General features: G+C 42.4%; 1 protein-coding gene across 2 annotated transcripts in view; it reads right to left on the reverse strand.

The window, feature by feature from the left end:
- RHBDD1 (rhomboid domain containing 1) overlaps window positions 1-15088 on the reverse strand; it is a gene marked incomplete at both ends in the record, with an annotated part of 91686 nt that overhangs the window by 61408 nt on the left and 15190 nt on the right. For both annotated transcript variants that reach the window (XM_079709761.1, XM_079709760.1), the window contains one exon: window positions 161-249. In XM_079709761.1, coding sequence (XP_079565887.1) covers window positions 161-249 — 89 coding nt within the window. The remainder of the gene's footprint in view (window positions 1-160; window positions 250-15088) is intronic.

The following is a 15088-nucleotide window of genomic DNA, read 5'->3' on the forward strand; positions in this document are numbered from 1 at the left end:
CCTCTTGGTTTAAAAAGAGCCTCTTAGGGAGTTCCTAAGTTGAACCACAGGGAACTGTTCCTGTTAAATGAAGATTCCCGTTAAAATGAAGATGCTTCTGTTCCCGTTAAAATGAAGATGAACTTCCAACCTGTCAGGCCAAAAGTGTTCTGTTCTGTACCTGAGCACGTTTCCATGATCTTCTTCAGAGGTCCGCAGGTGTACATTAGTCCAACAAGGATCCCGGCCAGATGCCCGGCGAAGGAAGTCCTAGGGGAGAAGGAAAGCCTTCGTGAGTGTTTGCTCTGCTGTGGACTAGCGACCGTCTTCTCATCAGCCCAGGGTACATCAATTAGTCACAGTCTGCAGGCTCTCTTCCACATCACGTGTTTCATGCTGAGCAGCATTTAACTTAGTCCCAAGAACAACATTTCCTATCTTACCAAAAATAAAAAGTACAATGAATAACAACCATGACATGTTTAAAGGGCAATATCGCTCCTTGACCAAGAAAAGTGGGCTGGCTCCTTCAGAGTAGCAGACGCATTTTGTTAAGACAACCCATTACACTTCTTCCAGTTTTTTCTCTGTAGCTCTTATCACAAAACATAAACGAGACGCATTTTCTCTGAATTAAATCTTGAATTAGCTAGCCACTGTGAGGGATGGGAGCTATCTGTGTTCACCACAGAGCAGACCACTACGTTTTTACCCATCCCTGACTAGTGAGGCGGAGAGCAAGAGAAACTCGGCAGAAGAGATGTCCACGCTGGGCCCCCCTAGCCCCGCTACAAATATGCATCTTTCAGTCGCTCAGCCAAGAAAACCCAAAAATGTAAACTTCAACTTGAAAGATGAGATAGAGCATTAAATTGGTTCCACTCTTCTTAAAATAGCATCTAAGATTGGCAATCACTTCTAAATATAAATACAAGGCAAGCCTCAGCTAAGTATATGCTGAATGAGTAAAAGAGTAAATGAAAGAAGATCATCCACCGGGGCTCTCTGCCGCCCCCCAGCTCTTCCTCTCAATGCAGCCCATACCCTGCCATCAGTGATTCTCCCGGAACAGAGGTGAGGTCATGTATGTCACTGCCATGCTGTGGGGCTCGCCGTCTTCTCCACTGACAGGACGCTCTAGCCTGCAGTCAAGGCCTCCCAACACCTGGCCCTGCCCACCTCCTCCTTCCACCCTCACCTGCTAAACCCATCCCCACAGAACCCCCCCCTAAGGGCTCACTGTTGACCACAAGGCTAGGAGGAAGGCACCCCTCTCGTAAAACATCACGTCCCAGTTGAAGAGTTGCTCTTTCCTTCTGCTGCCTGGCAACTGAAAGTTACCAAGGAGCCGGATGTGAACTCCAAGAGAACAGTGACTTCTGTGGTTTTCACATATGTATTTCATACACCTAGGACTGTGCCTGGCACAGGACAGACACTCAAATATGTGTTGAATACGTGATTCCAGTGTCCCAGGATGGTTTCACCAAGAGGACCAGGAGGCAGGTTAAAACCACTGCATCTTCAACCTCAGAGCGCTGGCTGTGCCATGGCAGTGACCGAACCGTGGCGCTGATGTTGTCACCCACGCAAAACCTAGAATCAAATCCAATACACCTTGTGACCACGGCCACAGAGGACAGGGGAAAGAGGCTCTAAATGTCACAAGCAAGGCAGCCACAAGTGACTGTCATTAGCTCAAAGCCAGGGAAAGACTTGCTGGTTCTCAGGAAAGGAACAGGCAAGGGAACACTTCAGAGAAAAAGACTAAAGGAAGCTTTCTGTAGACAGAATGGCACTCCCTCTTGTTCCCAACAGCCAAGTCGATCACACTATTGCCCAAACAAGGTCCTGCGTACATCTACACACACCGAAAGTCACACCATTTGTGCGTGCGTGCACACACACACACACACACACACAAAATTATCCCTTCAGGACAGCTATTATTTTCATAAAATATATCTACCTCACAGTATGTTTAACCTGATAATAAAAACATGGGATCAGATACTCAGTTTTCCCATTTTCAGGAGAGAATAGTATCAACTGTGCTTTCCTTTAGCTTTTCCAAAAAAAACCAAAATTGTACTTATTTTATTCTATTTTTAGGCTAAATAAACTCTCCAACTAGTTCTAGGAATGGCAAAGAAAGTGGTAGTTTGAGGGAAACAAAGAAGAGGCCAGAATCAGTTTTTTAAAAACAGTAACCTCAATTTAACTGAAAAGAATAAAGTACCTCAATATTTTTGAAACTTATTAAGCCAATCTTTATGGTGAATCATAGAGATATAAAATGACAAGGAAGAAAATTTTCAATTTTAAATCCCAACCTGTTAAACAATCAACCTTGAATCTCATTTACAAGTTAGAGTCTAATAGAGTTAAATGAATTTTTTCGCTCTCTAAATGGGTTTGTAGAAGTCTGAGTTATAACCTAATTGCAAATAACTAGGAAAGGGAGGCTGGCAGACCAGAGACCACAAGGCATTATCTGCCAACATGCAGCATTTTCCACAAAAGTCCCAACTCGACACTCTTGCTGTCCTTACCATTTTCTTGAAGCTCTATATTAGTGTGCTTCTTTTAAAATAAAAAACAAGAAGAGTTAATGATCTTATTCAGTCAAAACTGAGACCCTCTCAACATTACACACAGAAAGGGGAGGATACCGTCAATGAAAAAGGAATCATATGCTTGTTTCAAGACGTATGTTAACTTGCTCCATGCCATAGGTAACGATGTGACCAACTACCTCTCTTGGCCCTCTAAGAGATACCCATGTCTTGAGAGAGGAAACAGACCTGCAGACAGGAAATGGAGCTGGGAACCACCTTCTCCCCAGCAGGATGGGGCACCCCAGTCCTAGGATTAGGGCACTTTATTCCCACCCCTGGAGGGTGCTGTGAAGCCACAAGGAGGCCCTGGGCTTCGAGGGAAGAAGACACATCTGGGTGCTGATCAGTGGCTGGGGACTACCTTCAAATGTAACAGCTTTAGAAACAGACTGTGTTATTATGATCATAATTATACATGCTAAACCTGTTTCAACATTTGTGGTGTCTGAGCATGCCCGTGGCTCCATAGAAGCCCTCCTGGAAGTCATGCACTCTCCTCTGTTCTTAGTTATACCTTCAGGCTGACACCCCAAGGGGCAGGCTGGGAAAACCCTGCTCTTAGGAGCAGCTTATTCTTTTTTTTTTTTTTTGCAGTACGCGGGCCTCTCACTGCTGTGGCCTCTCCCGCTGCAGAGCACAGGCTCCGGATGTGCAGGCCCAGCTGCCATGGCTCACGGGCCCAGCCGCTCTGCGGCATGTGGGATCTTCCCGGACTGGGGCACGAACCCGTGTCCCCTGCATTGGCAGGGGGACTCTCAACCACTGAGCCGCCAGGGAAGCCCGGGACAGCTTATTCTTGACCTAAGGAGGTCTTAGGCTGGGACTGAGGATTTGGTGATGACCTGCCTCCTCACATCCTAATTTAACGTAATTCCTCAGGAACAGAACCACCATATTCAATGCTACATCCATGATCACACCTGGTACAGTAAATGGCCTGACACTAACACTCAGTAAACAACTACTGAATGAGTGGAGAAGTGGAATTAAAATAAAACATAAAATGCACATATCTAATGTACATTACAACCGTATTCTAAAAACACAAGTCACACTGGTCACCAGTTAATAGCTGTTTTTGTACCAAATTTCACTGGGAGAGCTAATGATTGAACACAACACCTCCTCCCCTCCCTCCCCTGTGCACACTTGGACAAGGTATTACACAAAACATGTGCTCAATTAACAGAACAACAGCACTAAGCCTATTATTATAGCTTAAAATTGATCACTCAGAAGCTTCACTTCTTCTGATAACTCAGTAGTGACGCTCTTTAGAAAATCATAACAGCTATAATCAAACACTGATTGTGATGGTGCAAAGAGGTCACAAGAGCCAGATACACTGTCGCTGTGTGTGGTTACACAGGTCGTACCCTGTACACGCTACTGTGAGAAGGCAAATCATCTGTCCAGGGTCTCAACAGTTCCACAAAGTAACTGACAGATCCAGCATTCAAATTCATATCATTCTATCTCAACGTCAGAGCAAGTTAAGTATTGATGTAATTTCATCTTAATAGGGGACAATACCATAATCCAGTAGTTCTTAAACTTGTCCAGGTTCTAAACCCCTTTAAATATCTGATAAAAGCCATGAATCCTGTCTGCAGAAAGACTACACATACACAAAATATGTCATTTATAATTTTAAGAAGTTCATAGATGGCTTGCATCCTATCCATGGACCTCTCACTAAAAATCCTTGCCTCAAAACAATTCATCACAAACAGAAGAATTTCGAACATCAGCACCAAGTCTAAGCAGTTATATACTCAATGGGCAAAACATTTTGTTTATACTCAAATCCTAACACAGAGGCAGCCATTTACTTAAATTACTTAAGTTTATGAACATGTCCGATTTTTTTATTGGCCCACGGCTCTCTAATCGTGGAATCTACAGCTGGGTTCAATTTATTTCTTTCTAAAATCCAAATTTCAGTAATTCTTTCAGTTAAAGTCTGAGACTAAAAAGTTCTGCTAGTCTTTGTATGTTCGAGAAGGTCCTTATTTCTGCATCCTGTTTTGTTGATAGGTGTAGTGATCTACTACTGCTGCTATGATATGCACTGTCAATTGGACAGTCATTTTTCTGCAGGTAATGTCTTTTCTCTCAGCCTTTGAGATTTTTCCCTTTGTGTTGGATTTACTATCATTATAGAACAATCATTCCAGGTGTAGATTTGTTTAATTTACCCTCCTTGAGATTTGCTGTGTTTTTTCAATCTGAGGTCTCATGTCTTTCTGTAATTCTGAAAAATCTTCAGCCATTGTTTTTTGTCCTATGGACCTCTAGATATACAGCACTTGTGTATTTCCTGACTCAGAGTGGGAACTCAATACATGTTTATAGAAAAAACTATTTTAAAAAAAAGAAAAAAGATGAAAAGCAAATATCAAATTAATGTTGCTACATATTACTTATAAGGGACAGTGACGGTGGAAAGATAATTTGGGAGCAAAAGTAAGATTAAGATACTCTAGTGGATTATATGTCAGTTATATCTCAATAAAGCTGAAAAAAAGATATTATTGTGGATTTTAGCTATACAAACTATATGCGGATATTATGAACACCAGCACACAGTGTTCTTTCCTATGATGCCAGCATTGGCCGATCCTCACTCCTTAAACAGGCTATTTGTAAGGCTGAGCTACCTTACGTGCTTATGCAAATGTTCCTGCTGTCATGTGCGCTGCTGAAGACTCAAAAACTAAAGCTATGATTGAAATCTGGGATAAGCTATACAGGTCCTCTGTTAAATGGCAACTTCTTCCCACAGTTGAAGAGGCTGCCCTCTCAGGCACAGCTCAGAAAGCAGAAAATGAATTACTCTAAGACATAATCTCCCGTGTATGCAGAGCAAATGACCTCATTAAGGGCGTAACTTGATGGAGACAGAGGGTTGGACAAGGTAAGATAATACGGCAAGGTAAAAGGCAGTCAGCTAGAAGTGGCCTCTTGTACTGTACGTTCCAGAATTTCCTCCTGTAAAAGCAGTTATTATTACCAGATAGGGACTGAGCTGATCAGAAGCTCTGGGGTTTGGGGATCTTAATAAAAGGTCCCAGATTGGCATTAGAGCAACAAGATGTAGCAAGAATTTTTTCAGGTTTAATGAATGCCACTACAAAAAATCTTGATCGTATTGCTTCTTCCCAAGATAAACTATTCTTAAGCCATCTGTTTCTATCCGTGATGCTGTCTTCAACCACACCGGCCTGTGTCTCTGGCAACGGCAATCTGGGAGAGACGTGGTCTGTACGTCCTCTTTGTTTCTCTTACCATACCTCCCTCATTCCGCCCCCCTCCTGCTCCACCCAGCCACCTTTGGCTTCAGAAGTAAAAACTCGTCACCTTCCAATATTACATCCTCCCAAAGGCAATGCAACCTCTACTACTCTTGCTGGTTTAATAAACATGGCTCCAACCTCAGACATAGGGTTGGGAGCTGACTGCTGACATTTACTTCAGTCCTGGACAAACATGACCTGGACAAAAACAAGCATTACAAAGGTGGGAGAAGGCTCTTTTACAAAAGAGCTTCCAATATAATAGATGATGCCCAGCAATTCCTTGGCTCTCAAGCCCATGTCTCTCAGCCGGGCAGGAAGAGAATTCCATGAGCTGGTTCAAGGAAGTAGCATTCATTCATTCATTCATTCATTCATCCATCCATCAAATATTCATTGACTGACTACTACATAAATAAGACAAACACAGTCACTGCCTCACAGATCTTACAGTTTGCGGGGGTAACAGACACAGACAGACACAATAACTGCAAATTGTGGGAAGTGTAGGAAAGTGAGTCTCCTTTCCCTAGAGTGGTCTGGAATGGCTCTGTAAGTGGCATTTAAAGTGACACCCACAGGATTTGGAGCTCGCAGGTCACAAGGTGAGGATGGCTGCTTCTGGCAGGGAAAAGCACATATGGAAGAGCTGTGAGGCAGGGAAGAACTTGGTGTTTTAAAAGCACTGAGTGGCTATCAGGCGGCTGAGCATAGTGAGGCAGTGTAAGGACATGGGGTACAGCATGCGGTGAATTTAGAAAAACAGGTAAAAGTCAGGTCCTATAGGCCTTATGTGCCATGCGGAGGAATTTGGGTTGTTTGATAAGTACACTGGGAGGCCACTGGAGAAGCTTAAACAGGAGAATTCTTAAGAGTGATCTATCCTGTCTGCTGAGAGAACAGACTCCAGAGAGGCAAGAATGGCCAGGGTAAGCAGATGAGGAAGGAGGCCGATGTAGCTCAGGTGAGAAACGGTGGCAGCTTGGGAGAGGGTGGCAGCAGTAAGAGTGGGCAGCAGTGAATGGCTTGGGGTCTGTTTTGGTGGCGGAGATAAAAGGACTTGACGGATTCAGTGTCGGGGGTGAGGGAAAGGGAGAAAGCTAGGCTTTTGGCTTGTGCAAGGAGATGCACGAGGGAACTATTTACTGAGATGGGGAAGATGGGGGAAAAGGGGGAGCGTGTGGGGAGAGCCCAAGTGCTCAGTTTTGTTGTGTTTACTCAGAGATGCCTGCAGGACAATCAAATGGCAATATCTAGGGCAGTGTTCAGTAGGTAGCTGGATACCCAGTTGGAAACTGAGAGGAAGAATGATACAAAATATTGCTCACATACTTCATTTTATTTGACTTCTAGACCATTTGTATACAATAGGACCATGATATTATATCTTTAAGTATATGACGTATAATGCATTATACACATGCAATTATATGTATAATATCTAAAAACAAGATTTAAAGGAAATACATAAAAACAGCAACAGATAATATGGGGAAAATACATCCCCCTTTCTTTGTTCCAAATTTCTTATAATAGTGTTTTAGTGATTTCATTATTTTTTTTTGAAATATAAAGGGAACAGTAACTGAGCAAGGCTCCCATTTGAAAAACAGTATTTCTCTCATCGTTGTGGCAGATAAATCTAAACATTTTCGTTGCTGTTGGGGTAAATCATCAAGAAAGCTTTCCCCCATGGGGCACGTGCTAGTGCTTTTAAACAGAACTCCAGATGAAAATCATGATCGCTAGCTTTGTGGTATTAATAAGTTTCTTTAGGAACTGTGTTGTTATTCCAATCTCCTTCAAAGCAAAATGAGAAGTTGTGCCCAATTAAATGAAAGAAACAAGTAAGTGAAATTACATGCAAAATAAAGGAATAACCCAGTACACTTAATTGGAGGACAGATGTTAAAGAGTCGGGGTCATTCCGTACGTGAGGCCGGTGTTCTTCTCCTCACCAAACTCTTCACATAACTAGACACCTCCTAGAGTCCCCTTTCCTGTATCTTCCATATCACTGCTGAGTAGATTCCAACTGCCCCAAATCTCTCCATCTGCTCTGTACCGCCCCACCACCACCCCCAGTCCTGCCCCACCCCAAGCTTGAGCCATTTGCAAAAGCCATGCTTCCACTCTTCACAACTTTGTATGCACTCTTCCCTTTGCCTAGCTAAGCCCTAGCAAAACAGCCTTCCTGGTCTGCCTTCCCTCAGGACAAGAAAGGGGCTGCTTCTGGGCTCCTGCACTGTAGTCTGAGTTCCTCTAGCATTTAAGGACCTCCCCTGTTTGCTGACTTTTCTGCCATTGCCCTGCTGCTTAAGCTACTGGCTACCAACCCTATCACACCCAATGCCCCCTTAAACCCAAATATTCTTTAATGCTTTTTCTATTTCCTTGTAATGGAATTTATAAATAACTTACCTACACACATACTTTTAAAAACACAGACACAACAAACACGTGCAATCTCAACTCAATACCCCAGTTGTAAAAATTAAGAAAGAAAATTTTAATTCACATAGTAAAATACTATGAATTATAAACGTTGAGGCAGAACACCACCAGAAGACATAAAATGTCGTCCTCTGCTTGCCCCTATGTACGGAATCTGCACGAAGGTGAGGTTAAAAAATGCAGGGAGGTACAGATGGGCTTTCTGTGACTCAAACACCAAAGGCAGAGTTCCACTGGCCACGTGATCTTACGTGAGGGTAACTAACTTTTGACTCCAAATAAAGCAAAGTATAATACAATTTTCCCTTCAGTTACATTTACAATTCAATTTACAATTTTCCTGGAAAAGTCACTGTATATTAAATCTATGCCAAAGAAAAAAAAATCTTTGTGTTTATATGAAAAACACAATCAGGTTTTAGGCTCGGATAATCATGAACAGGTTTTTTACCTACAGAAAAGTCCTTTCAACAGACTGGGGTGTGGGGTGTGTAGGACACTGTTGTTGAAGGGGACGGTCCTGCGTGCTGCAGGGCAGCTAGAACCTCTGGTCCTCACACACCAAGTGCCAGTAGCACCTCCACTAATCATCATGACACCTACAAACAGCCCTGTAAACGTCCAAGATCCTTCCTGGGGACCATGTGACCTATCCCAGTGGAAAACCACTAGCTTAGCGCACAGCAAATGCTTATTAAATGTTTGTGGAATTGATGACCTTTAATCATTAGGACTCAAAAATATTTCTTTTCGAAGTACGTCTCATGTGACCACATCATGCACAAATTCCAAGGATTCCAAGTAAATTTACAACATATTGACCTGATACGCAAGAGAACTTCCCACCACAACTGACACGCACGTGGGGAGCGAGACTGTTTGGAAGAGGCCGTGATCACTTCCACACTGTGCTGTGGCAGAATAAATGCAGCCTGGCACATGAAACCACTCTGCCATCTGCTATTACTACAGACGAAAATATTTCTGGATACCACATGAATGATTATGTGCACATCACCTCCAGAAAGTAAATGTAAAATGAAAGAGAAGTTGGATTGTTTATAGCCTGATTTTAACATATGCTACTGTTATGACACAAATCGGCCTTTTGGAGGTATTTTCAGAAGCTGTGTCATAACTGGAAATCCTACGGCCCTATGGTAGCTGGGCTCTTTGAGGTTGCAGGAAGAGACTGGCTTAGGTGGCCCCGATTAATGCGAGTTTATCATGGGGTACACAAGGAAGAGAGGATGGCAAGGAACAGTCTTGACTGTGAACTGTGGCAGGAACTACTACACTGTGTTTGTACACCAGAACACAAATGGACAGGATGCCCTTGCCAGGGGGTGAGCTTAATCCACTGGCTCTCAATCCTGGCTACACAACAGAATCTCTTAAAGAGATTCTCAGAGTTACAGCCCCCTGGACTCCATTAACAGAAATTCTGCAGAATTGCTCTTGAGTGGGACCCTGACACGGTTGTGTTTGTTGGGGTACTTTTTGATTATGTTGTTTTTAACTCCCCAGGTGATTTTAATGTGTTGAGGTTGAGGACCACTGATCTTAAGCCAAAATTCAAATTCTAATGAGATTTCGGCTGGCATAGTACACCAATAAGGAAAACATTTTGAGTATTGGCAAGACTCTTCACCCTACAAAGTACCCCACAGAAGTGACATCTGTTTCCCTCCTTGGGAAGTTGGTCTTAATATATTCTGAAATGCTGCAAGAGAAGTAGGTATAGCTTTGAAAATACATGCAAGAAAACATATGAACTTACTTCAAAAGATTTATAAGTTCTTTGTTCTTATAAAAACATGATAATTTAGCTAATGTACCCACATATTCAAGACAGTCATATACACACAGTCAAAGATGAAGACAGTAAGAGCTAAGGTAACCCCTCAATCCCTCAATCCAACAGAAAGACTGGGAAACAAAACTGGATCATAAAGCTAGCCTATAATTTCAGAAAACGTAAATACTACTTGTGGTTAAATCTGGTCTGAATCAAAATTCTAACTATGAATGCCCCACCTATTATATGACTCAAGAGACCTGGGCATGCCATGCATATCACATACTGCTCCTGTAGCAGCTTTACTGGTATGCCTGTAAGGCACAGTTAATGTTGAACAAGAGCACAGAACCACCAGCTGCAAAGTTCTGAAAACCGCCCACATTGGTTTATGCAAGACAACATGCTAGGCTGAACATCTATAGACAAAGTAACCCCCGTGAAGCCACGAAACCCATATGGGCTCATCTGAGGAACACTGTCCCAGTGTTCCTCAATACACAATTCCACCTCTGATGGAGGCCCAAGCAGGGTAGGTGTCCCCTCATCTCCCTTCCTGTCAGCTAGAGCACAACTGTGGGACTGATACTTGACCAATGAGATACACCTCATTCCTAATCTTGAGAATATGGTGATGAGAGTCCAAGGAAGCAGTGGCAATGGTACAAGTGTCCATCCAGTTCTCACAGGTTTTTTTTCCAGCCCCAAACTTCAGAATTCTCAACAATTCTAGAAGCTGCTTGGTATCCTTCTAATAAGTCCTTTTGTGGTTAAATATGCCAGAGTTAATTTCTGTTTTCAATCAAGAATCCCGATTGGTAAGGAACAGGTACATATATGGATGCTGAGGAGATATGTGGCTCTATCATCTCCAGAATTGCTAGCCTTATGCTGATGTAAGACAGGAGCTGTTGGTCAACTCCGTCACCATGTGGAGAGAGCTTTCCTGAGAATGAAGCTGTGGTGTACACATTCTAAGATGGGTCTGGTGATACCTGATTCCTGGTATTCTCGCCCTTCATAAATCCTTTCTCCCTGAGCATGGATGGGACTACAACTTGCTTCTAACCAACAGAACAGAGCATGCCACTTCCATGATTATGTTACATAAGACTGTAATTTCTGCCTTGCTAGCAGACTCTTCCTTGCTGGCGTTGATGAAGGAAGCTGCCCTATGGAGAGATTCAAGCGTCAAGGAACTGAGACTCTGGCTGACAGCAGACAGCTCTCAGTCCAACAACCCACAAGGAATTGAGTTCTTTCAAAATCTACATAAGCTTGGAAGCAGATCCTTCCTCAGTCAAGCCTTCAGATGAGACCTCAGTGCTGACTGACACCTCTGTTGCAGTCTCGCGAGAAAACCTGGAGCAAAAGACCCAGATAAGCCATGCCCAGCCTCCTGACCCCCACATACCATGAGATAATAAATGTCTGTTTTAAGCCACTACGTTTACTATAACTTGTTACATGGCAATACATAACTAATACAGAAGCCAACACAGGGAAAAACAAAAAACAGAGCCAGAAGATAGAGATAGAATCCTGACGACATTGCTTGAGCTGAATCCCAGCACATCTGATGTCTCTGAAACCCTGAAATGCACCACTGGAAATTTTAATTATGTAAGCCAATATAGGTCCTTTTCTTTGATCAAGTTAGTTTGAACTGGGTTTCTTTAAACTGTAACTAAAAGAACCTCGATTAAAGTGTCCAAAGATGACAGAGGCAATGTAGAACCAACAGATCTCAAAGTCTCAAACAGAATTCTGCTCTACACTATTTCAGTTCCCGTGTTGGCCAAGACTCCAGGTGGAATGGAGGGCTTGAATATTCCAATAAAACTGTCAGAAAGGATGTTACCACACTAAAGAAATATTAACCCAGATGTTCAAGTCACTATGAATTTCCAGAACCTACACCCTTGAACTAGATACAGCTCCATTCGTCACGTGTGGGAGAAATAAAAATAATATTGCAAGAATTAAAAGAGAAAATACACATAAAAGTGTCCCATATAATGCCTAATACATTGTAGGTATTAAACAAAATTGTGAGTCAAAATCCACCCACCTCACTTTTTTAAACTGAAAAACACAATTTGTGATTACTCATTTACTATCTCTACTCAAGAGCTCTTTGAAATCCATAGATACTTTTATCCAGTAAGGTGTTATTCTCAGGGACTCTGATGTGCTCAGACTTGTGTGAGCTTCATCAACCCTTCTTCTCGTACCCACAGAAGACAGCTCAGGGGCACTGAAGTGGTGGCAGCTCTTCCAAGGAGCCAGACACTGACTTCAGGACCTTCCTGTATTGTATTTTTAGTCCTCCCAACAAACCCATGAGATGGGTACTGTTACTGGCCCCACTTAACTGATGAGGAACAGTAGAAGTGGCACTCAATAAGTGTGTGTTGAAAGGAGAATTGAGTAATGGATCCATCCCCAGTACCCCCTCACTGATGGATACACTTTCTGCCTGCCTTTGCTCAGCTTCTGTGCATCTAGGAGAGCATAAGTAGGATGTATAATCTGCAATGAGGAACATGAGAACAAGACTCCACATATATAACCAGGAGCCATATAATTGTTCATGTAACACAAGTCTAACAATATAATGGATCATGTTTTACCCATAAAACACTTCCAAAAAATGAATTAATCTACTCTGATTTCTAATTTGCACCTCTCAACAAACTTTTTCAAGAAACAATGTGTGCCTTTTTCAAATCTACTGAAAAATTTGTTTCACCAGGTGGTTTTAATCTTCTTTACTATTTTCTAAGAACTTCTGCCTCCTGTTCCCCATCCAATCTTTTTTTTTTATTGTCGATTCTGCGCTGAACCTTAAGAAAACTCAACTGAAACTGACATGAAAAAATCTATGAAATCCAGATCAAAAGGGGACCTCAAGCCATCATTAAAAACAAAGACCTCTGAGGAGGATCTTAGAATAATATGGACCACAGGAAGAACACCTCTCTCATTAGTTGGGCAGTCCACCTCTACCTGACAGGGAACAACAGCTCTCATGAGTCTTTTCAGACTGAATACAGTAGTACCCCCTGGTCCATGATTTTGCATTCCAAGGTTTCAGTTACCCAAGGTCAACTGTGGTCCAAAAATGTCAAATGAAAAATTCCAGAAATAAACAATTCATAAGTTTTAAATTGTGTGCTGTTCTGAGCAGCTTGATGAAACCTGTCACTGTCCTGCTCTGTCATGCCCGGGGTGTGAATCATCCCTTTGTCCAGCATGTATGCCTGTTAGACACTGAGTAGCCATCTGGGTTATCAGATCGACTGTCATGGTATCACAGGGCTTGTGTTCAAGTCACCCTTATTTTACTTAATAATGGCCCCAAAGTGCGAGGGTAGTGATGCTGGCAATTTGGATCTGCCAAAGGGAAGCCATAAAGTGCTTCCTTTAAGTGAAAAGGTGACAGTTCTCAACTTAATAAAGAGGAAAAACTGTATGATGAGGTTGCTAAAATCTACGATAAGGATGAATATTCTGGGCTTCCCTGGTGGCACAGTGGTTGAGAGTCTGCCTGCCGATGCAGGGGACGCGGGTTCGTGCCCCAGTCCGGGAAGATCCCACATGCCACAGAGCGGCTGGGCCCGTGAGCCATGACCCCTGGGCCTGCGCGTCCGGAGCCTGTGCTCCGCAAGGGGAGAGGCCACAACAGTGAGAGGCCCACGTACCGCAAAAAAAAAAAAAAAAGAATGAATCTTCTATCCATGAAATTGTGAAGAAGGAGAAAGAAATTTGTGCTAGTATTGCTGTCACACCTCAAACTGCAAAAGTTTGGCTATCATAATGTATGATAACTGCTTAGTTAAGATGAAAAAGGTATTAAATTTGTACAATAAGATATTTTGAGAGAGAGAGACCACATTCACATAACTTTTACTACAGTATATTGTTATAATTGGGTCTATCTTATTATTGCTGTTGTTCATTTTTTTCTGTACCTAATTTATAAATTAAGCTTTATCATAGGTATGTATGTAGAGGAAAAACATACATATAGGTTTCAGGACTATCCAGGATTTCAGGCATCCACTGGGGGTCTTGGAATGTATCCTTGGAGGAGAAGGGGTGCCTACTGTACTCAGAATGAGTCAATCCTGCATCATTTGAAACATCGTTACAAACAATGTGCGTTAAATAGTGTATCATCAGTATGCTCAAGACATTGATAGCAATCATATGTGGTATACTCAGAGAGACACGGGAGTGGAATTTATGAATTTTAAACGAACTTTTACTGTTTCCTAGGGCAGATCTTTAAAATTACTGCTACAATGCAAAAAGCTTAAAGACAGGTGTTTTCACCCTTCCTGGGTCTAGCTATAACCCTCCAATCACTGTGGTTGTGACTTGAGCCATTTCTCAATCCCTGCAAACACACCTTAAATCTTTTGCCATGAAAGCCATTTAATGCCTAACTCTGAGATTCTCAGATTAGAGATCTGATAACTCCAGAACATGACTAAGACCGCTATTATTAGTGTAAAATACCCGAGGAAAACAAAACCAAATACGAACCATAATAATGACCATGATGAAGGAGAAAATTCTTCCGCTTTCAGAAAAACCACAATTCTTTATTGGCAGGAGGAAGAACTGTACAGAGGACCACACATGCCACTTAGCTTTTCCCCATAAACAAGTTTTCCTGGATAAGATCAGGAGAAATACGAGAGGAGCAATGAGTCAATGAGAAATGTGGCGAAGTCTCATCATAATCTATGATCCTTATTTTTTCACTCCCAATTAGACTCCTGAATTAAGGAGGAGACTTAATATTCCACAAGGTTATTTGGCCACCACCTATCCAGGCAGGCAAGCTCTTAGGAATCTCACACTTATTCAAAGTGAACTGTCTTCCACGTGGACTCTCCCCTCATCCCTCACTCAGCAGCACACAAGAGGGAAGC

This window comes from Hyperoodon ampullatus (genome assembly GCF_949752795.1).
Source record: "Hyperoodon ampullatus genome assembly, chromosome: 8".
Classification (NCBI taxonomy): Eukaryota; Metazoa; Chordata; class Mammalia; order Artiodactyla; family Ziphiidae; genus Hyperoodon; species Hyperoodon ampullatus.